The following is a 27,079-nucleotide window of genomic DNA, read 5'->3' on the forward strand; positions in this document are numbered from 1 at the left end:
GAAGTACTAATTTCCAGAGCTTTGTAGACAATTTGCTGTTATTTTCATAATTAGGGTACCAATATGCTTCAAACTAATCATAACTCTTAATAACTGTACTTTATTTCCTCAATCATGCATGTTTCTTTATCAGACTAACGTGTCAATAACTTCCAGCAGCACTGTGTTTTTGCTGATTCAATGGCAAAACATGCTGTATCGCAAAATATTACATAACTTAAAGGCACTCACATGGGATTGGAGCGTCGGCCTCCGCGGTTCCCTTTTTTGCCGATGACAGGAGTGCCGAAGTGTTCAGGGTTCGTCAGAGGAAGCCTGTCGAGCGACTGGAAGAGAAACAGACATAAGATTTACCAGTCAGTGCTAAAATATAAATAAAACTATAAAAATACTACTGCTGTCAAATGATTAATCGTGATTAATCGCATCCAAAATAAAAGTTTTGTTTTCATAATATATGAGTGTGTACTGTGTTCATTTATTATGTATTTATAAATAAACAAAAATATTTACATGTATATACTTTTATATTTCTATTATTATACTATATAAACATATTTCTTAAATATATACGTGCATGTGTTTGTATTTATATATACACATAATAAATGTACACAGTACACACTCGTATATCAAACAAATAATTTTATTTTGGATGTGATTAATCGCGATTAATCGTTTGACATTTCTATTACTTGAAATAAAATAAAATATTAAAACACAAACTTATTTTATTTCTGCTACTTGCCAAGGCAACATTCTTCATATTCATTTACTTTAAATTGATGACAAAAATAAGTAAAACTGAAATAAAGTTAATAAGAAAAAATTTTAATGGAAATGAAAATATAAAACTTCAAAATATTAATAATTATAATAGTATGTCAATGATATTAAAAAAAAAAAAATCCCCATTTTGGTTTAGTTTAACCTTAAATATTAAATAACTAAAATTAATAAACAAACAAATACAAAAAAACTAAAATAAACTTTATAATAGATTAAAAGTAAATTAAAAATTAAAACTTCAACTAAAATGTTAGTGAAAACAGAAAAATATAAAAACAAAATCTAAATATTAACAAAATGTATAATGGTATATGAATGACACTAAATAACACTGGCATTCATATACATGTGTAAAAAAATATTTTTGATACTTGAAATAAAATAAATGTTAGCTGAAATAAAATAAGTTGTGCTTAATTATCATAAAACACAAAAACTTTAAAATTTTATCTTCCATTTTTCATTTTAGTTTACTTTGAAGTACTAAAATAAGTACAACTAAATAAATTAAAAATAATACAAATGACAAAAAACAAAACAAAAGTCTACATATTTGAACTGAACTTAAAGAGAAAACAGAAAATTAAATAAAGTAAAAATTAAAATATGAACAAAAACTATAATAGTACATCAATGATAATAAATATCACTGATGTTCACATACACTGGTGTAGTTTCAGGCCTTAAACAACTGACAATCTGTTTGAAATCCTTTACTAGCACACGGTTTATCAAACGCAGAGATGTGACAGTTTCTAATAATCATCTGGGAATGAAACGCCTCTAATTTTGACTCATTCCTACAATGCAGACGTTTTCTTGAACACATTATATATGTCCTAATATACTGGATTAAATGTTAAACTCACAATTTTTGCATAAGAAAAATCATATAAGCAAACAAAATGATTAATAAACTTTATTTTGCAATCAAAAAACTGGCACATTATGAAGAAACATTCCAGGTGTTCTTTTTTCAAAATCAGAATGTTTCAAACAAAACATGATTTCTTTGAAATATCATTTTAATTCATATTAAATTCATTGTTTTTTTTTTTTTTCATATGTTCTCAAGATCACCAGAGGGCACGCATGTCTGAAAGTCTGTTAAAACTTCAATAGAAATACATCCTCAATGTTATAACTAGCGCCCAGAACAGGATGTGATGTGAATGTGTTGTGATGTACAGGAGTCTGCTAGCGATCTAAACCAATGAGAAAGCAGAAAGCGGCTTTACCTCACTCTCAGCGAAGTGTCGTGCTCCTTTCAGGCAGAGAGACGAGCGCCTGAGGGTCTTCTCATCACCGTCATCAAACACTGAGTCCAGGACAGAGAGAGAGACGAGTTATCAGACGCACAAACACTCCAGGACAGAGTTACGTAAGATCAGTGCTCTCACTCCGGCCGCCCACTGCTCTTCAGCTTTAATGATAAACTCGCAGTGAACATGGGAAAGCATGGAAAGAACGACCCACGTGAGACACCTTCTCAATGGAATTATTTATTGATTTAATCAGTACTCTGGTTCTTGATGCATTTCCGGCACAGTTTCTGTGTGTAAACGGCTGAAGAGAGTCTATATGGTGCGTTTATGAACACTGAAACTGTGAGGAATCACCAGTTGGCTTGTAGCTTCATTAGGAGCTGCGGCACACAATATGGTTTAAACTGAACTGAAAGAACGACAGCATCAAATTCAAACCATCTGCTGGAGAAAACTCACAGGCCTTCATCTAGGGCGCATCAAGTTCATTTTCTCTCCATGTCAAGACACATTTGTGGATTAGAATTCGCATTAAGACATCAAATATATAAAAATAAATGAGGAATGAAATTCTGTTTTGTGAGAGATGGACACGGACTCATCTCATTTATGATGCTGAGTGACAAACAACCTGTGATGCTTTTCACTAACATGCATGAAAAAAAAAAAGCCTGGCTAATTCAATTGTCATAGGTATAAAAACATTGCTAATATTTAACACAAGTACAAAATATATGTTGATGACTAGAGTGAAGAACATTATTATTTACTAATATTTCAATTTTCTTCACAACCATTGATCAGTGTGGCAAAAAAATGTCTGAAAAATGTATATAACATTATAATTGAATATTACAGGAAATTATGAACCATATAAAGGATATTTACAATTAAATTATTTGTTGTAAATTTGTCTTGAGAAATGTTTTTTTGACTTTTTTTTTTTAAATCCTAATTTAAAAACAAGTTTTCATCTAAATATTGACATATATATTAATTATATATAAATATAACAGTGTCTATATTTTATACACCAACACTATTATATTTATATTAAGAATTATTTATTATGATCCTAATGATAAAAATGTTTAATCTGACACTTAATAAAAAAATAAAAAAATTAAATATATAAATTAATTATAATATAAATTATTAAATTATTAAAAAAGTACAATATTGTAATCTAATAAATTATAATTAATATAAAATAATACACATTCCCATATAACAAGGATTGAAGTGGCGTTTCCATCTCTGTCTCAGATACATAACCAGCTGAAGAGATCTGAAGAGATGTGCAGCGCTGAAATGCAGTCTAGCATGAGATGAGATGTAATGGTCTTACCGACGGTGTACAAACTAGCGTCAGTGAGTTTGTTGATGGTGGCCTCCTGATAGATCCCATCTTGATTCCTGGCTTCCACCACAGCGCCCACCTAAAACACAAACACTCATATTTACAGGGTTTTAGTGCGTCGCACCACAGCGTTCCTGACCGGCTGGAACTGGATTCACGCTCCAGTGGGTGTTAAAACACTCAGACTGGAGATAAACAGACTGACATTACTCACAGAGGAACGCCTGTGAGGGATTCTCATGAACTGTGAGATGGGCACGCTACCTTTACAATAAAATACCATGGGCCGCACCATGGTAAAGTGATGGTATCAGATGATTCTGAATGTTTAACATATTCATATAAAGACACATTTCACAGAAACCTGTCAAGAACATATCCAGGTCACAAAAATAAATAAATAAACACAGTAAAATAAATAAAATAACATGCATGAAGAAAGAAAGCTTATTTTAGCACTATTTTAACATTAAGATTTTTTAAATAATATTCTCTTGACAATAAATGTGATTAATATGACTAATGCAAAAAAATAAAATAAAAATATTAGAGCAAGCACCATTAAAAAATGTCATGACAGTTAATCTGATTATTAATATTACTGTAATGCAAAATAAATAAATAAAAATATGATATACATTTCTACTGTATTTACATGTCATGGTAGTATCTGCTATACTGCCTATAAATAAAATTAATACATTTTAATTCTATTGTAGAAAATATTTAATACAACAAAAATATTGTACTAATTTATTATTAAATATTTATTATATAATTAATAACACTATTACAGTAACAAGAATCAAATAAGAATAACCAATGAGAATTAATTTTTTACCATATTCTGATCTTTTCTTACTGCCAAATATAACTACATTTTTCAGTTTTTTGATTGTAGGAGAAATGTGGACATGTTTTGTTAAGATTCAGCTTCAAAATATACAAACATTGTAGCATAGTTTTACCATAGTTTTCAATTTATGGCATTTTATTGCTTGTGTGCTCCAAGCGTAACAAATCTGACTTGCGATTTTGCGAATAACCAGTAAATAACTAGCTGTGTGCATTAATCTAGTCTGGGCATGGAATCAGTCTCGCCCTCCGTGGTTTTCACTATTTCCAGCCCGTCGTGTTCGAGCTCTTAAGACTTCTGCTTGTAAAGACACTCATGAGCATATTTGTTATTTATTCTCTCGGAAAAAGAATTACGAAGTGCTCAAAGCAAACAGTTCTGCCAGACAGTGAGATGTTTTCTGATGAGCTGATGGCAGCCGGCGGAGAATAATTACTGTCATATTCATAATCACAGCTACAGATGCAACGGCTGCTTTGCCAGGAGATGTTCAAACAAATGGCTGAGCTAAAAAAAAATTAAAATAAACAACATCAATATTAAACAGAGGATTATGCGGATTACTGGCATCACCGGCACCATCAAACATCAACTCCAGACGAGTTTTAAATCAGAGCAGCATTATGCTGCGTTTCTGGAGCTTGACAGATGTGATCACTCTCTGCTTTCATTGAACATAAAGAGCTGCGAAGATTCTTTAACCCTATACAGCAACTGTATCATACTGTATTTGATATGCAAGGCCTCTAAATGATTGACAGTCAAAACTTTGCTGTTAATCCTGTCACTCACACAATCTCGTCTGATTGATAGTTTAGACTTTTGTTATCCAGAAAAAGCTGTTGCATATGAGAAACATCAAACAGCAAACGAAACGATAGCATTACGAAACTGCGCCGGACCGTTTATCAGCTCGGATCAATAATTGAGTGCAGCACAAGCAAACTTGTCCGAGCTCAAAACAGCTTTACTAGGAAACCAAAGTTGATTTCGTGACACTGTTACAGCGAGATCCAGCGAGAAGCGTTTAAATTCGCCGCAGAATGAATAAAGATTGCTTCCAGATCTATTGAGATGCATTAGTTAATTCTGCACAGAATTCTGTTATAAGCAGATCAAACGGCGCTGATGTAGAAAACCAGAAGCAGTAACACTATGTAACCATGATGCTGTGGCAGAAGTAGTCAATGTAAAATGTAAAAAGACAGCAAATTAACACTATAACCAGACAGAAGATGGCAGCAGAGGAGCACTTATTGGCTAATTAGTCATTCGTTTCCACTTTTTTGCTTTATATTCCGATATTATAAAATCACTATAATAAAATATAAAATCATCAAGAAATCAAATTTTGTCAAAGCTTTGCACTTTTCATGTGTTTGAAGTAAGAAAAGTTGCAAAGTGCCTTGAAAAACAAACGTTTGTTCAATTACTGCGAAAGAGTAAAGAGCGCTCCTTCTATAATCACCGATGCTGTCGGTCAGTTCAGTATAATACTATAAAAAGAATAATGGCACATTTAATGAAAGCAAAATATATACTTTTTTCTAGGGATGCACAATATTGGATTTTTGTCGATATCCGATATGCCGATATTTTTTAACTCATTTTGGCCGATACCGATACCGATATACCGCGAGAGCGATTCAAATGCATAGGATCCGTCTGCTCTCTTATCTTTCTCGTGGTACTTTGATGTCATACAGTGATCATTCTGCAGAGCGCTGCTTCAAGTCGAACGCACCTAATCACACACCGAAAGCTTGATTCTGTACGTGCTTTCACAGTTTAAATTCAGTGATCCAAAAGGGTGAATCTAATCATCATTCAGACAAAACTTTGCTTCAAGAATGAGCCACACTGCTGACGTGATCTAATCGCTAGCACACCCTGAGCACATGTGAGTTAACGTATTCATCTTATCGGCAAGACATATCGGCACAATTTTTCATATCGGATCGATGCCGATATTTACATTTAAAGCCATTATCGGCCGATTCCGATATCAGTCCGATAATATCGTGCATCCCTCCTTTTTTCATATTAACATTTTTTTAATAAAAGAAAATTGTATGCTTCCCAACTCCAGCTCAGTGCTTTACTGTCAAATGTGCATTACCAAGAAATGTGTAATATTATTAGTAACTGCACTTGTTAATGCAAAACAAAAATCATCAGGATCATTAACTGATGGACTGGAGTGGTGTGGATTATTGTGATGTTTTTATCAGATGTTTGGACTCTCATTCTGACGGCACCCATTCACTGCAGAGCATCCATTGCTGAGACACTGATGCAATGCTACATTTCCCCAAATCTGATGAAGAAACAAACTCATCCTAATCTTAGATGACCTGAGGGTGAGTCAATTATTAGCAATTTTTCATTTTTGCCTGAACTATTCCTTTAAGACACGGTGTAACAGTTTATAAATATGATCAAACAGTGCCTGTATTTGTGCTGCAGGAGGCAGATTGGCTCTTACCTTCAGCACTCCTCTGATGTGTTCATCGTGCACCTCCGCAGTGGACGAGTTGGGTTTGAAGGTGACCTGGAAAGAGCCACACACAATCAGTGAGGATAGTAAACACGGAAAGGCTTTCCCTAAAGACCAAGACGCATCGATCGCTCATATCAGGCAGCCAGATCCCCACCAGAGAGAGCCGAGCATCCCTGTGCCGATATCACAGACACACTGTGTCACTGAATCACTGCGTGTCACAGAAGATAATACACAGAAAGTGGGGCGGACAAAACATGCTGTGCAAAAGGATGGGATAAAAATGGAGGAACATATTTCCAGAAATACCCACAACACTGCGAGACGCCACACATAAGGCTGCGCAAAATGCAGAATTAAGACTGCATCTTTTCGGTTCACAAACTGGACTTTGAATTCAACTGAAACCTTCCTGCAGGATGTTGAAATTGAATGATAGGAAGAGGAGTTACTGAATTGCAACTATAGAAATGCACAACAGCAACACGGTCCAACACAGGTTTTGTGAATAAACATACATGATGCATTCGCTAGCAACACCAATGTCACAGGTTCAAGTCCCAGGAAATGCATGAACTGAAAAGTGCAACGTAAGGTGTAATGTAAGGTGATTTGATTAAAACAAATGTATTAAAACGCAGAAATGTAAAACTTAATATATAACTGAATTAACCAAATTGTGCCAATTGTTTCATTCATTGTTTCAGTTTTTTGCTTAAGTAGAACACATTTTTCTAAACTCACTAACACATTTTTATGATTTTTCAATAATTTTTTTATAATTGTATTATTTTAATTATTTAAAAATATATTTTATTTTATAAACTAAAGTTTATTATATATGCATTTAGCAGACACTTTGATAGATTATTTTTGTGATTTATTTTAATAATTTGTTATTTATATTTTTGTAATCGTATTACTTAGATTATTTATAGTTATGTTTTATTGCTGTAAACGAAGTTTATTATATTTGCATTCCTGGATTTAGCAGACCATTTTATTTTTATGCTTATATATATATATATATATATATATATATATATATATATATATATATATATATATATATATATATATATATATATATATATATATATTGTTTTTTGAGAACAAATTTAAGAAATTCTAATAAAAAAATTAAGATCATAAATAATAATATAAAAGCATCTGCTAAATGTAAGAATAATAAATGTATAATATTATTAAAAATAAACTATTTAAAAATAAATTCTAAGATTTTATATATATATATATATATATATATATATATATATATAAAATCTTAGAATTTATTTTTAAATAGTTTATTTTTAATAATATTATACATTTATTATTCTTACATTTATGCATTTAGCAGATGCTTTTATATTATTATTTATGATCTTAATTTTTTTATTAGAATTTCTTAAATTTGTTCTTAAAAAACAAACAGCATCATAAAATGCTCAGTACTGTTTTGAGATAATATTAATAAATTGTAAATACATTGATTATATGATATGCATAAATGTACTAAAAATATGAGAAAGTCCACAGTCCATTAACTCTGTGAAGTCCATTATTTCTCACACATGGCAGATGTCTGTGTTTTACAGCCACACATGCATTACTCCAGCTCATAAGCGCTGTGTTGTGAGCAGTTTGTGACTGTCATCAGAGAGACATGTGCACGCGTGTCTCGTCGTCGCAGGAGATAATAAGTCTCACACTTCAGCATATCACGGCAGTCGTGTCTGATGAAGCTCTGATTGCTCCGCAGCGGGTCACACGAGAAAATTTCTAATTACAGTCACTGTCAGGACGCATGGAGGAGTCCACACAGACACAACAAGCTAACTTTAACTTCAAATATCACCGAATAATAGACTAATGATGACTAAAATAATCCAATATTAAAATGATATCTAAAATAAAATATAATGAAAATAAAAATACAATTAAATAATATTAATAAAAATGAAAATAATAGTAATAATAATTAAAACCTTAAGGTCAGACAGCTACATAACATTATCTTGATGAGATATTTATATCAACAGAATAAGTTTTCAAAACATCACATTTCCATCACGTTTTGCATTTGGCAGACGCTTCTATCCAAAATGATTTCCTGCAATAAATCAAGGCATATAATTGATCAGTTCATGCAGTTGCTAGGAATCAAACCCATGTCATTGATGTTGCTAGTGCTTTACTTTTTTTTTTTGAGCTACAGAAACACAGAAAACCAAATGCTGAAGTCTGGAAGATATAAAAACACATGCATTTGATCGATGAATAAGACTGTAGGAATATAAAGCAAAAGCATGATGAGCTCCAATGCTCTGCTTTGATTTCTCTGACAATCTTAGTGTGAATGTGCCATGTAAAGACTCTTCTTTCTAATGCATAAACACAGCTAGAGAGAGAGAGAGAGAGAGAGAGAGAGAGAGAGAGAGAGAGAGAGAGAGAGAGAGATGCAATGATGTAATCAGTAGTACAACAGCAGGAATATGATTACAACCTTGAACAAGGTCTCTGGTTTGCGAGCAGGCAGCTAATCACATTTCAGGACTATGAGAGAGGAATTATAAAACATCAGAGAGTCATCAGGAGAAACACATGAGGAGAGAGACCAGAGCAGAGGACGGTTGAGAAGAAAATATTCGATTCCTCAGAAGAGACCGCAATGAAAACACATTCATTACCCGACTCCATTTTCTCTCCAACTTCACAACTGATTTTATTGCAGCAGTAAATACATTGTACTATGCATTCACATAGAAAACAATTATTTTAAACTGGAATAATATTTCACAATTTTTCCTGTATTTTTGAGCAAATAAATGCAGCCTTGTTGAGCAGAAGATACTTTTTTCAAATTAAATATAAATTTAGAATAAATCAAACAATATAGAAACATCAGACTGGCATTGTTTACTTTCAAAAGCAGGGATGAACAATACAAAAATAAACTTTACGTACTTTACTTTTAGTCATTTAGCAGACGCTTTTATCCAAAGCGACTTACAAATAAGAAAAAGTAACTAAAACTAAAAGTTAACACTCTGTAAATACTCTATACACATCCATTTAAGAAATTACAGAAATTAAATAAAATTGACAAATGCATACAACAACAACAACATTTCAATAGTAAACATATAAAGGAAATAAATAAATAAAATAAAAATAAAAAGCGATACTTAAATCCTTTGCCGGCGTCCCAGCCCGGTGGAGTCGCACGGTAGAGTCGATGATCTTTACACTCAGAGGGCTTCACACGAGGGCTGCCGCGGTATAATAACCTTTTTTACACCCATCTAACAAATCACTGCTAGAATTCAGCTGAACCCACTTTCCTATTAATCACTAAAAATGGCCAAGCAAGTGCACACACTGACAAGATACGCCATACAGTACGAGACCAAACGCCATTTCAGCAACTCTCAACACAGTAAACAAAATAAGCAAATACAATAAACAACCAAAATACAGACCTCCACCTTTATTTATTTACTGTATACATTTTTGACACCTCAAATATGCATAAGTCTTCTCTAATCATTGATCATCCATAAACTCAAAACTAGGGCTGGGTATCGAGTTCGATACTTTTTAGGCACCGACCGAATTGCCTCGATACCACGGAGTATCGAAAAACGTCTTGTCGTTCGGTACCAAATTTCGATACCTAAGGGGTTAATAGTAAACCCCCTTTGTTTGCCAAAATAAATAAACTTTGATTTTCAATAATTTAAAGAAATTAAATTAATGTTTATGTCTTCATTTGAAAACCAGATACAGAACACAGAATTTCTGAGGAAAAATAAAACCTTTCATTAGGCTATTTTAAGAATAAATTTAAATAAACTAAGTTGTTTTTATGCATTCAAATAATTAGACATACTACACCAGAATGTAATAACAATAAAACATATGGTGAAAGAAAATAAAACACCCACTTATGAAAGTGGATGAAGATTTAAAATTTCTTGAAGTCTTTAACAACCTAGAAGTGATGATGTGTTTTAAAATGAACACGCACTAATGTAAACGTAGCCTAACAGATGTGTAAACTGAAAACAATTTGAACTTTATTAAAATTATTTATTTATTGTGTTGGATATATTTTGTTCCTTTATGCAGTAGCTCAGGAGATGAGGCTTTGAGTCTGTATAAATATTAACATTAAAAAATTGTTTTTTGAGATAATGTAATCTTATTAAAACTGATTTCATAAAACTGGTATCGAAAAAAGTATCGTTCAGGAACCGGTATCGAACTCAAGGTATCGGTATCGGTACCGGTATCGAAATTTTTTGAACGATACCCAGCCCTACTCAAAACATGTCTTCAAATGATCCCAAACAGCAGAAATAACGACCCGTTTGCGGCTCACCTTTGCTTTGACGAGTCTCTTGGCGGTCTTGATCTTGGCCTCACAGAACGCCCCTCTGTATTTGGCACTGACGTCTGTACCAACGGTCAGGTAAGGGGGCTCCTCCAGTGTCTGAACAACAACAAATACACAAAACATGCATGAATTTCACTGCCGATTAATGATAATGTGGCATAATAAGTCCATTTGTTCAAAGCATGTAAGATCAGGCGTATGTACTGGAGAAATGAGTGTTCAGGGCACTAAAGCACAGTTCAATCTCCCTCGGCCCACGACTCCATTCACTTTACATAAAACAACATCGTGTGCTGGATACTGAACATGAAGATGTATGCATACCGCTGTAAAACTCTTTGAAATCGAAATGCTTCTAGGAAGCAAAACGATGAGAACTAGTAAAGTGAGACAGGTAAGAAAAATGAAGCCATAAGAAAATACAGAGGGTGTAATGGTGTAGCAACGTCTGAATATGGAAACTGTTTGACATTAAAATGCATCACGAGTTATCAGATTACAGCTATGGAAAAAAGCTAGCGTGAAGAAAATAAGAGAGGTGTTTGCCACAATATGAATTTTAATACAAAAGCTGTTATCCTACTAAACACACTCCTGAAGTTAAAAAGTAACAACAACACAATATAATAGTACATATTATAAATATTTATGAACATAAAAAAAAAACAAACAACAAACTTGGTTTTCAACTTGTATTTTCAAGAAAACATTCAGAAAGCCCAAAAGACAAAAAGAAAGAAAAAAAACAACAAAAGTAATCAAATGTAAAATAATACTACTTTAATTAAAAACAGAACATTCATAAATGTTTATTCGCACGTCATAGTATTTCTAATATTGCATTAATATTTAAACAATGACACGTAGACTAAGTATTTGAGTAAACACTGCTTCAGGGTTTCTCAGCAATTATTCAAAGAAAGATTCATTAAAACAAAATGAATCAAGAAAAATTACAAGCATTAAAACAAACAAACAGCAAATTAGTAACAATGCTTGCTGATTTTGAAGTATGTCAAGTTATTTCTATAAAATACAGGTACTATTTAAGCAAACATTTAGAAAACAAAACAAAACGTGATGTATTATAAAACTATTTATGAAATTGGTGAATCAGTCTTATACTGGTATCACTGATATAGCAGTTAACATTTTTCAAAATTTCAACGTTTTAGTAACTTTGTTGTGTTTTTGTCATTTTAATTTTTTTGAATTCTATGTCTTAAATTATTTCAGTTTTATTTTTATTTTTAAATAAATCAAGTTAAACTAAAATGTGAAATATCACCTTGGCAACTAGCTGAAAAAATATACATTTTATTTCAGTAAATGTTTATTTTAATGTTTTAGTTAACAATAACAACCCTGATTTGAATCACCAAAGAAACTTCAATTAATTTCATTTACTTTAAATTAAATATTATAATTTAAATTTAATCTAAATTAAACTGGACCATCTCACAGACTGTACTATGCGGTAAAGGCCACATATATTCTGTTGAAGTGAGAAAAATAATCAGAGATAATGTTTGAAATCTCCGTGTGAACACAGCATTAACGCTCCGGTTATGCCACGATCTCTGGTAATCTGTGATCTCTGAACATACATTACTCTTGGTTTTTATTTCTCTTAAGATGAGCGTAAGCGCAGGAACAGCGTGTGTAGGTGGAGCGGCTCTGTGAAGCTGAACCCTGACGACCCGTCTCTCTTGTTTGAGGAGTCTGTGCTTTATTAGAGAAAAGGCAGAGAGATAACCGACCCACTCACGCACTAAACATCTTAACCAACACAGAGACGAGGGTTCCCCAGAGACATCCAGACTTCACAGCTGAAACACGACATCCTCCAAACGCTCTGTCAGTCCAGGTTTCTTCTTGTCCTGACGTGTCAGTGATCGGGACTTTGGGATGATTGGCTTCCGAAAACAAAAGCAAGCTTTTTCCTCAAAAAGCTGGACTTTTCTTGAGAGCCTAGATTAACTTTCTAACCAGAGTCGAAGAAACTTAATCATGGACAAACAAAGGAATATTCATCTGAATGATCAACACTGGAAATAAATAAATAGGCGTTGAAACTATTTTCGATAAATTTTAAGGCTGGGTGAAACAAAAAAAGTATCTTGATTCTCATTTTTACAATTCTATGGAACTGTTTTGATAGAGGCACGCAAGCTACAATTCTAGTTTCAACATTATTTATTATTCAGACATCGTTCTTTAAAGACATTAAGTATCAACCAACCAACATTTGGTTTTCGACCACTGAAAATGGGTCAAATTCAACAATCTGAATATGGAGCTACATTGAGATCCCCATATCACTGGGACTGAATAATACAGGGCCTTAAAAATTAAGATTCCAAAAGAAAGGTTTATTTTGAACTAGAATCTAAAATCATATTGAGATATCTTTACTACTTATTGAGTTACAGACATGCAAACTTAGGAAAAGGAATATTTATGGCACTCGGACAGGTATGTTCTATGCAGTTGTTTTGACAGAAGGAAATGAGATACATTTGTAGTTACAACATTATTTGTTCTTCAGACATTCCTCTTTAAAAGAAAAGAAGCATCATCTGAATGCAAAGTGACCTGCATTTGGTTTTTGACCACTATTTGACCCGATTGAGACGCAATATTCTCTGCGTCTCAATCGGGCTCAAATTGATAAGCAAAATTGATGATGCCATTGTTTAAAGTACATTCTGAGCTGAAGGGCAGGACGTTCAGACGCGCAACTGGCAGTTTAGCCAATCACAGCACAGGCCAGCTAACCAATCTGAGCCCATCACGTATTTCTGAGGGAGGGGCTTCATAAAACCAGGAAATCATCGGCGTGTACAAAGGAAAAGGGACAGGGCAGTGTAGAATAAAGGTAAATTACATGAAAAATAATGTTTTTTGTTTTTTTAAATGAAGCATTAACATGCTAGACTGCACCCCATAAACAATCAAGCCTAGAAAAAGTACTGCAACAAATATATTGCTTATTGTTAGTTAAAGCATTTGTGTCTCTATGCCACTGCATGCATGGAGAATTGTTTTGTAGTCGTGTTGTGACTCCCTGAACTGAAACTGAATCGTGAGGTGCTTCTACATAAATGCAACTGTTGCATTAACCTTCAGCAGAGAAAGTGAACAAACACTGAGAACAGAAAAACCCATCATACTAGCTCTAAAGCATCAGTAAATTAAAGCCAGCTGCTCAGTTTAAACTCCCAGCTTAAACAAACCCACGACAAACCACCGACTGCCAGATGACAAGATCCTTACACCACAGAAGAGATGATCACATGATGAACAGCATGGGTTTTATGCTCTTTAACTGCCATCTGATGTAAAACATTTAGTCAAACGCGGCAGGAAAACCCAAACATGCAGATGCTATAGTCTTCCAAAAAGGTTCCTACGGCTCCTTAACATGAAATTGTGCAATGAAATGAGCAATGGACAGGTCTGATTCACACAGTCATCTAAAACAAGAGAAGCTTCACTGAAAACCTGTTACAACTGATAACAACAGTTTAACTAAACAGAGCTGTGATTTAGTTATCATTGGCACTACGAAGAACTTAATCGATATGCAAATGAATAGCATCATTACTACAACTGCCCCAGTGATAACATTATACCATTTCTGCAAAAGCCATCCGAACACACAGTACTTCCATTGCCTTAAAATATAAATAAATAATTAAATACATTCATTTGATCCAAGTTACAAAAAAAACAAATTAACTTGATTTTTTAATTATTTAAAAAAAATTCTATAAAGTAGTAGAAATTGTGATAATGGGAATCGCAGAAAACGATACACTCTTAAAAATAAAGGTGCTTCACGATGCCATAGAAGAACCTTTTTGTCTGAATGGTTCCATAAAGAACCTTTAACATCTGCAGAACCTTTCTGTTTCACAAAAGCTCCTTTGTGGCGAATGAAGGTTCTTCAGATTATAAAGAGGTAAGAAAGAGATGGTTCTTTAAAGAACCTTTGACTGAATGCTTCTTTGTGGAACCAAAAATGGCTCTTCTATGGCATCGCTTGAAGAACCTTTTGAAGCACCTTTATTTTTAAGACAGACAGACAGACAGACAGACAGACAGACAGACAGACAGACAGACAGATCCTTAATCCTTTAAAACGGCTCGTTCAAACACGCCCTCACGTCTAAGTCACGGTGTGGGAAGATTTGCAAAACACCACCCAAATGTCTAGAAAGAAGGCGCAACTATTATTCTCACTGTTGTATTGTTGCTGCCGCCGGCGCCATGTCCTGGAGACGCTGTGTTTCGTTGTGAAAGTGAAGCTACTTTGTTTGGGCTTCCAAAAGGGGACACAACTAGAAATCAGTGGTTAATAGGGATGTAACGATTCACTCAACTCACGATTCGATTCTCGATTTATTTATTTTTTACAAAATGAGATTTAAGACAAATTATCATTTAAATGTGTCCTTTTATTATTGCTTGGACAAAATGCAGCACATTTCTTTGTGAAACTGAAATATAACACTATAATAATATACTAATATAGCACTTGCATATTATGGCTCTTTTGTTGGTTTTGATTGCTTCTGTTGTCCTCATTTGTAAGTCGCTTTGGATAAAAGCCTCTGCTAAATAACAAAATGCAATTATAATGTAAATAAACTACATTGAAATTTCAAAACAAGCTCTAAATCAAATAAATAACACAAATAAAAGAAATCTCTTCAAAATAAGGTTTTGTCTGTGCTCTTTTCTTTTAAAATTAGAGGCAACAACTGCATTTTAATCATGATCCAAACAAAGATGCTGCATTCATGCAACATGAGCAGTTTTTAATCTAAATTAGATTTGTATAACTTCGAAATTTGAAGCAAAAGCAGAATGGTCTGACTTCAATTTTGGGAAACTACTGTATACATAAACAAATATCTGCATGAAATGAAACCGAAGACGAGCTGAATGAGACGCAGATTCACTCTCTGCCTGCAGGTGGCGCTTTAAGCGTTTCCTTGGTTTCCGCTGTAAACAAAGCAGCGCTGCACTTATGAACTTTAATATGCATTATACAGACAGGCAAGATGAAAAGAAAGACAGTAAGTTCCCCTCAGACATATTCATATAAACTCCTAACCCTAACTGAATCACGATTTGTTTAGCATCTCAACCGATTTGAATCGATTTTCAACCGGCTCACGGTTAATCGTTACATCCCTAGTGCTTAAGTTGTATTTACAACACTGTTCAACGCAAATATTAGAGTGTGTGCAGCGCATTTTATGGAAGACTATTTCCTGAACCTGGAAGAGTATCCTACAATGCTGGCTTGCACAAAGGCTGTTTCTATAAAGTGGGGTAATTCCAACTTTGCAAAGACAGTCTGGCGCTTCTGACTCACAGCCTGTAAGTGCGTTTTCATATTTAAAGAATTTGCCACTGACTATTCAAACGTGAGTTTTGAGCAGTGTAGAGTAGTGCTTGTTGTTTCTCCAATCACAAATGCAGACATGCTAATGTTTATGCGGCACGATGTGACATGACGCATAAAAAGAAAGTATAAGTCAGGCATCCTCAAATCTGGCCCACTCCTGCGGAGCGTAGCTCTAACGCTAATCAAACACACCTGAACATGCTAATCAGAGTCTTCCAGATCATTAGAAAATCACAGGTAGGGGAGTTTGATCAGGGTTGGAGCTAAACTCTGCAGCAGAATGGCCCTCCAGTGAAAGATTTGAGGAACCCTGGTATAAGTCATTATAATCAGTAATTATGTCCCCACTGGAAACAACAAATGCCTCGTTTGTAATGGGTTTTGTTGTTTTTGTGTCGTCTCACGGGACACGGCATCACAATACGGTGAGGGGCATAACATTTCCGTCTCACGCTTGAGGTATTCAGCCAATCACAACGCACTGAACGATGAGCTTTGTAAAAAATCGACGCGTTTCAGAAAGGCAAAAACAATAATGTACAGTATGTGGAAAATAATGTGTTTTCCGAACCTTAAACCGCATAAACACATTGCATTACACCAAATACACAAAATATTGTTCTTTTTAGCAACATCATATGACCCCTTTAAGCCTACGTTGCTTTTGGGAAATACAGCCCTGGCTGATTCAAGTGCTTTTGATTCTCTAAAAGGAACTAAGTGACAGAGTAAGAATCATTCTTTTATTCAGTAGCAGTCTTTGACTTAACAGTATTTCAAGTATTTGGTACTAAAATTGAAGATTGAGAACCAATAAACGGCATGAAAATAATTCACTTCTGGTACTATTAACAACTTCCTTCTGTAACATTTTTAAATGAATTGTCAGTAAATATGCAGCTGATATGAAGTCGTACATACAATTTCCTTCAAACGCATAACAGATCTCACTTCCGCTAGGGTTCCCAGCTTCCCACACGGCGAGCCGCATATCGTCACAAACTCTCTCAGTCTCCAGAAGGAACGGTGGCGCTGCCAAAGAGTGAAGTACCCAGCCTGCTCTGCTCCGCTGGCCCATCCTGTGGCTCTCAGCCTGACGGGGCATCAGCAGACACGCCACAGATGTTCATTACCATCACACACACGGCCCTGACAATCTGCTCTTAGATGACTGCCATCAGTCCAGAGAAACAGAGAAACAACAGTCAGTGACAGCGTGTAGCTCTCCAGCGCCGCACCAACCCAACCACAAAACATATAATAAATCATAAAAATAAATCATGCACACATTTAACAGTGAGGCGTATCATTTCTATACTGTGCACAGCATGCAAGAGCGCGGTTTCATCTACTGAAGCACACATGATGCTCTCGCTATAGGAGGACATGAATATGTAAACTTCATTTCCAGAGCTGCTCGGAGAGTCACTTCATGAGCATTTGACAAAACCTGCTGTCATATCATATACACACACAAACTTAAATATCTTCACCGCAAACTGTCAAAAAAAGTCTGGTTTGACCTGAAGTTATGACAAATATTACTATTCTACAGTAATTAATCAAATTAATTAATTAATTTAAAACTGGAAAAAACTTCCCTTTAAGTATCAGATAAGGAGCGTTTGATTTAGTAAGCACTTACTAGGGCTTCATCTGTTGTGTTTAATAAAGGATGGTGAGAGATATTCAGCCTCAAAACCTATTTCAGCAAATTTGGACACAGATGGTGACCAACTGGAGATGTGTGAGATCTGAAGGTCAGGAGGCCTCGAGCAAACACACTTATTACTGGAGCTTCTGGCTTCATATAGTCGAAGCCCTTAAGGTGTTTTCAGCTCATGCATGATCGGAGCGACCCTACACTTCAAGAAGAGATTATTTCAGCAGTTTAACTTTCAAAAATCCTTCCAATTTCCTTCAGTGAGGCGTGCAGAAAAAGCGCACGGTGTCGAGCATCCGAGTATCCAAAACCAAGTTTTTATGAGCATAATCTGCTGAGTTCATGAGCATTACATCAGCTTTGGGTTAACAGCCCATAATCACTATCTCTAGACATTTCAAAAGGGGAACAGGAGTATAACGGGATATTAAATATTCACCCTCATGTCGTTTCAAAACAGTTATGACTTTAATTTATTTTAAACAAAACAGCAACCCCATGAAAGTAGTCAACAAGACTTGTGATATTCATCTGAAGTCATACGCCCATATAAGGAACATAAGGAATATAGAGCACAAATAAAAATTATCCCCAAATTTTTTTTTTGTCCTTTTTAAAAGTTTACAGATCAGACACTAGGAACTGTTGATGTATGGAAAAATAACTGATTGAGGAGTTTGGAAAAGGGCTGCATGATATTGGAAAAAATATTAACATTTTCTGCAATATATTGCAATACAAAAAAAAAGCCTTATTTGAAAGAGCTAGTGGGGTGATTTTGTTGGGAGTGCATCTACATAGAAATTAAAACATAAAAAATACATAGCTAAAAAATAAATAAATAAATAAGATAATTACTTGCCCTACCAAAATTTTCACTTGCCTCACCACAATAAATAAATAAAATATTTTTATATTTTTACATTAAAAATAAATAAATTCAAACAAAGTTCAAACATTAATGAAGGTGCAGCAATTGAATAATCAAATGTAAAATAAAACTGCATACTCTTGCGCTAAGCCACATCACAATTTTATTTTGATTTATCATGCAGCTCTAGTTTGGAACGACATGAGGGTGAGGAAGACGAGGACAATTTTCATTTTTGGATGAACTATCCCTTCAAGATTTTAACAGTGATGCTGGGCAGTGAATTGTGGGAAAAAAGTAGTGTGTGTGTTTTTACATTAAAGGGGTGGTTGATTGCGATTTCACTTTTTTCATTTTAAATAGTGTGTAATGTTGCTGTTGGTGCATGAACAGTATCTGCAAAGTTGCTGCGCTGAAAGTTCAACGTAAGCAGAGATATCGTCTTTTAAAAATCAGGAAGTTTAATGCCTACAAAAACGAGTCAAATGGGACTACAACGAGATACTTCCCGGGTTTCATATGTAACAAACCCATAAATTTGCATCAACCCTCCCTCCGGAACATGCAAAAAAGGGGGCAAGGCCATGTTCTGCGGCTTTGTCGAAGAGGAAGAGTTATAGTGGAGAGCTGTAGCCTTGCCGTCGAAAGTGTGTTATTTTCACCCAGCTCTCAGGTCTTCTGTGTTCGGGCTTCCTACGGACACTGTAGTTCGTCAACAATGGTTAAAATTTATGTTTGATTATGTTCCTGACAATTACAATCGTAACTTAGCTCTCTATGCTGTGCATTTTACGGAAGACAGCTTCCAGAATCTACCCGAGTTCAATGCCGGATTCAACCAGAAACTATTACTAAAACATGGAGCAGTTCCAACTTTAAAACCAGAGGCAGCAGTTGTTCGGCCACAACCTGTAAGTAAGATTTAATCATTTTAAATGTATTTGCATGTATAATTTCAGATGTAATGTTTTAGTTTTATCAAGGACGTAAACAAATGCCAACGCTGGCTTTAGTAGCCAGTTAGTTATGCTATTTCGTGTGTCTATGACAAACGCGTACAAACATTTTGGACCCGAATTTGTAATTATGTACAAATTTTGTAAATGTATTTTCCATGTATACTTTATGAGGTAATTTTTCATGTAATTACTCAGTCATGTATTCAGTTATATTAAATGTTTAATCAGGAGAAAACCGTATCTCAAAAGCTAACGAACAGCAGTAGCATTTTCAAGTAACAGCATATCGAAATTCTTTGAGAGAATAATAATTAAAAAAATATTTACCATTCAGAAACGTTTTGTAAGAGCCGTGCTTGCGGAGGTTCTGCTTGACTCTCTTCATTACCGCTTTCTGGGTCTGATTCTGGCTCAAACTGATACGACACTATTGACACCATTATTTATATTTGACCGGAGCACATGCACCTGTCGCCCGTAAAGGTAATGGGCGTGAAGTTTCCGGACAATGTGCAGTATGCAGTTTAGCCAATCACAACACACCAGCCCAACTAACCAATCAGAGCCCATTGCCTGTTTCTGAGGGAGTGGTTTCATAGAATCAGGAAGTCAACCGGTCGTTCAAATGACAGAGGAGTGCGGCTTACAATAAAGGTGAAATTTATGAAAAATAAGGTGTTTTTTAACAAACGAAACACATATTGCACCCCATAAACACAATCAAGCAAAGAAAAATGGCAGTAAACCACCCCTTTAAGTGCATTTTTTTTAAATAATTTAAATAAGTTTGATGTCTTAAAGGGGACCTAACACACACAGTTTCACCCGATCTCATGTTAATCTTGAGTACCTATAGAGTAGTACTGCATCTTTCATATCTCCAAAAAGTCTTTAGTTTTATCATATTAATGAAAGAAGGATACAGCTTTACGATTCTCTCCGGAAAAATCTGAGCTCCTGGAGGCGTGCCATGTGGGCGGAGCTAAAGAGTGACGAGCACTTGCGCCGATTGCCAACAAAACACAGACATTTGATGCCGTTTCACTTACCATCTGCAGTTCTGAATCATGACCGGGATCTTTTATAGCCGGGACTGCTCCATCTTTCAGTATCAAACGATGCGCAAATCCAGCTTCGAACTGGGTCTTGTTTGTAAAACATTCATCAACAAACACACTTGAGAAACTCCATTGCTGCCCTGAAAAAACATACTGTATCCACTGTTCACGTAATGCTGGGTTCTTTTGGGAAGCTGAACAAGGTCATCTTTCCCTTACAACCAAAAACACACTTCTTTAGAGACATTCTTCCCTTAGCGAGTCCCGTGCAGTGCTGCCGAAAGAAATGCGTTGATGAGCGCGCTCTCGCTCTGGTCGATGCGTGCACAGGCGTGTTCTTCTGGGAGTAATGCCCATATAAGGAGTTCCACCGTCGTTTACGTCAGCAAGAACCACGATCGAAAAAAACTCTCCGAAAGTTGTCCTAACCCGGAAGTGAGATTTTTGGCACAGAAATACTCTGTTATACGTCCATGTGTAGCATGTGAATCCACATTTAACAGTGTAGACAACTCTGAATGCATGAAACAGCATTGTACCCCCCCTTTAATCTCATAAAAACATGAGAGCAACAGTCAAACACATCCTCATGCACACAACTTGTCCATGTTTATATAGAAAAACAATGGAAAACAGGCAAAGTGTACATGGGAAAACGCATTGTGTAAATGGCCATTAAGTTATTCACACTTTAAACAACCTATATATAATTGAATGCACTTGAAGCAAATGACAGATCACCACCTTCAAACTATTATGCATATTAGCCTATTTTTCCCCCAAAGATGACCAAAATGAACCACTTGAATGTACATGCATGAGGTCATTTCCTTCCACACACACACACACACACACACGCCTGGCTGTCAAACACAAACCCTTCAGACAAGGCTACTGCAAAACATAATGGTGGAAATGTATCAGCCAGCAGCGATTATGCTTAATGTTAGCAACATGGAGCAATTTGAGAAAACAAAGTGAAACATCACCCAAACATGATGAGGAAGAACTTCAGTTAAGCAAAAATGTAAAACGGAGTGTAGTTGTTTACATCTTACCACGTTAACAGAATTTATGCGTGCTCATGGCAATGCATTCATCAGCGATTTCAGAACTAATGCTTCAATCAGAATTTCATCAGTTTTCCAATATAAGCTTTATTTTTACAGATGATTTCTGTAGCATTGCAGGATTGCATTCAACGAGTCACAGCTGTGAGCGTCACGGTAGGAGCTCTTTAGGTAAGATATGTGGCTTTATTCATGGCAATTAGTCAATACTGGCAGATCAAGTCAGTGGAAGAGGGAGTCGCAGGCACTTCATTCCAACATAAACACCTCATTAGTTCACAGAGCCGCCTAGCCTAGGAACCGACACGGCTGCATAATGTTTACAAGACCATCCCTTGGCAATACAAGGCTGTGCTGGAATCTATTCGGCTGCGCTTTCCTGAATCCCTCCCTTTGCATTTTCACACTGCCGAACTGAGGGATGATAGTTAGACATGAGGAAAAGTTTTGGTTTGGCAAGATCTTCACGACTAGAGCGGCCCGAATGAGTGATGGATCTGTTGTGTTCTGCTACAAGAGCACTGGATTGGTCGGGAGCAAACTGTAACACCTCAAAAAAAACCTTTTTTAATTAACTTGACTTGTTATTTTCCTCTTAGCCGCAGCGTTCGGTGCCTTGATGTTCTTGAGAGTGTTTTAGTATGATATGACTGTAATTTCTTGCCATGACCCATCAAAAAATGAACTATAACAAAGAGTTACTGACTCATTTCCTTTCATTGAATTCTGATTAAACAAATACAAAAGAAGTACTTTGTCGTTCTATGACGTGAAATAACTTCTCTGAATCTTCAAATAAAATGACCTTTCAAAATGAAAATAAGATTAAGATGTTGGAAATGACAAACTGATATATCCAGCAATTCTGGTCTCCTCTCTAGATATGATTTTACATTGCTTAATTAAATTACATCAATTGGCTTTTTTCACCTGTTTGAGCCTCTTCTAGGCAAACACTGTAAATCTGATTGCTTGTAAAAATAAATAAATCAATAAAAACATTTATGTAAAAACTTGATGTAACATTTATGCTCATTGCCTTCCACTCAAAAACTGCTAAATTTCACAATTACAAACAAATGGCAAATAACACATTGAATTAATTGTAAAATTTAAAAGTAGAAAGACTGAAATAGTAGTATCTTGTAATTTTTTACAGTGTAGGGTTTAGCTTTACTTCAACTTAGTATAAGCAAAAAAAAAATTAATAAAAAATAAAACCAATAATAAAAATGAAAAATGACCAATACTTCTGATGTATTAATGGGACAGTTCAGCCAAAAATGAAAATTCTGTCATCATTTACTAATCTTGTCCCATACCTGTATGAGGTTTTTTTTCCCCCTGATGGACCCAAAAGAAGATATTTTAATGAAAACAGTTGACAGTAGCCATTGACTTCCATAGTATGGTGTGTAACGATACACCAGTGGCACGGTTCGGTTCACGGTTTTGGAGCCACGGTTCGGTCCGGTCCGGTTTGCTGTGGGGGTAGGGTTCATGTCATCTTACCAGCAATGCTAAGGAACAATAGATTCACTTAACTCAATAATAACAATAACTTGACTTAACTTTTTCTTTATTAACTTTGGCTTCACATTTTTAGTGCAGTCAGCATACCGGAGTAAACTAAAATGAAATAAATAAACTCCAATGTACTCTAGTCAAAAATAAACACTGGCTTGTCCACTCTAAGAAACATTTGGAAGTTCAATTAAGTTTTAAGTTCTTTTTCAAAAACACCATCATGCAGCACATTCTGACTGAAATGCGGTCGGCTCAATGTCTATTCGCGTCTTTGCATTGACTTAACATGTAAATCACTCGCGCTTAATGCTTCATTTGCGTCTGGTGTGAACGCACCATGAGATGTGTTTCCTGTCGTATAAGATTATTAATAATCTTATACGATTATTATATTAATAGCGGCTTCCTGATGCTGGCATTTTATTTACCGTATAATTACCCGATGATATAACTGCGAGAGAAAGTATTGAAATATATATTTTCCCTGTTTCCTTCCTGCTGTGTGAGTTACTGAAATGAGCTGCACTGTGAAACAGCCAATCAGAGCAGAGCTCATTATTATTCATGACCCTTCCAAATAAGGTAATAACAGACAGTTTCATTCTGGGGAGAAATCTTAGGGTTGTAAATGGATGTGTAAAACCGTTTCTGGAGAACTTTTTTCCCTTACCTAAGCCACATATTCTATGGCACCTTTAAAAGTACTGGTTAATAACATGCTTCAAAATATCTTCTTTTGTGCTCAGAAGAAAGAAACTTGTACAGGTTTGGAACAACTTGAGTAAATAATGACAGAATGTTCAAATTTGGGTGAACCGTCTCTACCTAATTTGTCTTACTAATCACTTTGCTGTTAAAAAGTTGACAAATGATCCAACACAGCAAACCAGAAATTCAATTGGCTTTGCTCTAAATGACAACATCAGTGTTGCTGTAGTTTCACGAGTCACGTCTTTGCAGAGAGAGTATCCATTACTCTAGAATAGCTAACAAAGAGCAGCACTCATGTATTTTCTGGATCATGCATCCGGATTCTGCTCAAAGGCAGGGCTGCGTGTGCAGGAGAGCGCAGGAGATTCCTCCGCGCTGCCATTTGCATTCGGCTGCAGGAACTTTGGCCAGCAGTGTAATGACTTCACAATCCTGCACTGCTCTGCCAACGTTATTACAAACTCCTCTCAAGTGAAGGTTATATAACCTGAAAAGCTGAAGCGCCAGAAAAGCTATTGCAATATTGGCGACTTTGTGCGAGGGGAAAACAGTTCCTCGTGTTGGCTGTTTTACAGCTTTTCGATTCATCTACCTCTGCTGGGGTGGAAAATTCTCCCCTGCCGTCCACCGCCTGATTAAACACACATGTTCGGGTGGCCAGAGTAGCTGCTCTCTCATCTGACAATGAGCATGTCAACAATGGAAGAGTGAAGAGATACTACTAAAATAAAAGACAACGCACCAACATCATAATGTGGTGGACAATAAACAAATAAATAATATTAACAAAATCATGTTTTAGTCCAAAATCATCATAATAAATTGGTAAATATGAGTGAATAAAACTGGCTGGCACTGGCTGTTAATTGCTTTTTTTAAAGAATTGCAACAATTTTAATGACATTAAATTATGAAACTGATTATTCAGACTTTGAAATCTGATGAGCCATGATTGTGAAAAGCTTTAACAAACGAGGGTATCTAATTTTTTAAGTAAAAAATAACTTGGTCATATTATTATTTTGCTTATGTGGAAAACGGCGGCAACTGCAAACAAGTAAAAGGCACTGAATGAATGAATGAATGAATACTCAAAATGACACAAACATAAATAAAATAATTTTATTAGTATTAAATTATTAGTTAACAGTTCATTAACAAAAGCAGTCATTTAAGGTAACAGATTAGAGATCATTTTAACAGTGGTAAAATAACTAACAGCAAACATAGTTAATAACAATATTATAATAATAATAATAGCAAAAAATTTAGAATGGCAGCAACAAACCATTAAATGGAACCAATATTAATAATAACAACAACATGTATTTATAATGTGCCTTTCTTTTACTCAAACTGCAAAAAAATCATAAACATTTCAATTTATTTAAATGGTTAAGAATTAACTTTTTATTTATTAATTTTATTTATTAACATTAATATTTATTTAGAATTAAAATATTTTGTCAATACAGCTGATTAGTCTAACTCTAGGCTGTCTCTAGGTAACCCTGATTGTCCCTTTCTAAAATCTGAAATTCATCTGTGCTTGAAAAGAACACTTTGTCGTGACTCGTGACCATGCGGGACTGTGTTGGGCTGGTTCATTAATCCACAGTTTAGTTCAGTTAAGTCTGCCTCTGGCTTCAACATCTAATATGGTGATTAACAAGTACTCCAAGCCAGCCAGCTTCCTTTGACCCAAAAATATGCCTCCTACAATCACAACCAAACATATCGAAATCTGTTCAGTTTCTATGAATCACAACCTCATCTCCCGGAGGATGAAATTACCATCAGACACTCTGTAGCTCCACCACACCTCATCATATTCATTCATCAGCGTTTGATAAACAATGCCGAGGCAGGGTTAGAAATTAACCAGGGCTGGGGGGCAAAAACACCAGCGGTTTGACAAAATACACTAGATATTCAAAACATGGGGACAAAAAAATTGCCCTACATGAATTAAGGCTGAACAATTTTAGAAAATAATCTAATTGCGATTTTTTTTTTTACCAATATTGCGATTGCGATTTAATATGCAATTATTTTTTAAAGCTCTTTATATCATTGTATATGACCAACACAATATTAGATAGATCTTTTCTGTAGGCCAGGCCTATATGTTACGATGTAATTAGGTGATGCATGAATTGATATGAATGGCAATATTTAACAACTACAATCACAGTATTATATTGACTGATTTGTTGAACTTCCAGCCTTGTAAGCATGTAATAATTATGACAACATAAGGCACTGACAAATAAGCCTGGTGTAAACATTATTAGGGCTGCAACTAACGATTATTTTGATAATCGATTAGTTGGCCGATTATTCTTTCGATTAATCGGATTAAAAATTATTGCCCAAAAAAAACACTATTCCACATTCTGCCCAATGTTCTACAAACAAACGTGACAACTGAATGCTATGAAAACATACAGTGCTTAATTTATTAGACCACTTATCATAATAAAGAGAAAACATATTTTAGAAATTTGTCAAAAATTTGTTTAAATTTAAAAATGTTATTGTCATTTATTAGACATAATAATAAAAAATGGCCTCATAACAGCTTGCATTCTTGCTGGTATTGTTTATGTACTTTTTGACTGCAATTGGGTAT

At 35.0% G+C, this 27,079-nt stretch overlaps 1 protein-coding gene across 3 annotated transcripts in view; it reads right to left on the reverse strand.

Annotated features, from left to right (window-relative positions):
• LOC306882769 (AT-rich interactive domain-containing protein 4B-like) overlaps nt 1-27,079 on the reverse strand; it is a 74,906-nt gene that overhangs the window by 35,544 nt on the left and 12,283 nt on the right. For all 3 annotated transcript variants that reach the window (XM_079437644.1, XM_079437643.1, XM_079437645.1), the window contains exons 3-7: nt 11,155-11,265; nt 6,756-6,821; nt 3,403-3,493; nt 2,028-2,107; nt 232-326 (exon numbers count right to left, since the gene is read on the reverse strand). In XM_079437644.1, the coding sequence (XP_079293770.1) occupies nt 232-326; nt 2,028-2,107; nt 3,403-3,493; nt 6,756-6,821; nt 11,155-11,265 (443 nt within the window). The remainder of the gene's footprint in view (nt 1-231; nt 327-2,027; nt 2,108-3,402; nt 3,494-6,755; nt 6,822-11,154; nt 11,266-27,079) is intronic.

Source organism: Barbus barbus (assembly GCF_936440315.1).
Source record: "Barbus barbus genome assembly, chromosome: 16".
Taxonomy (NCBI): Eukaryota; Metazoa; Chordata; class Actinopteri; order Cypriniformes; family Cyprinidae; genus Barbus; species Barbus barbus.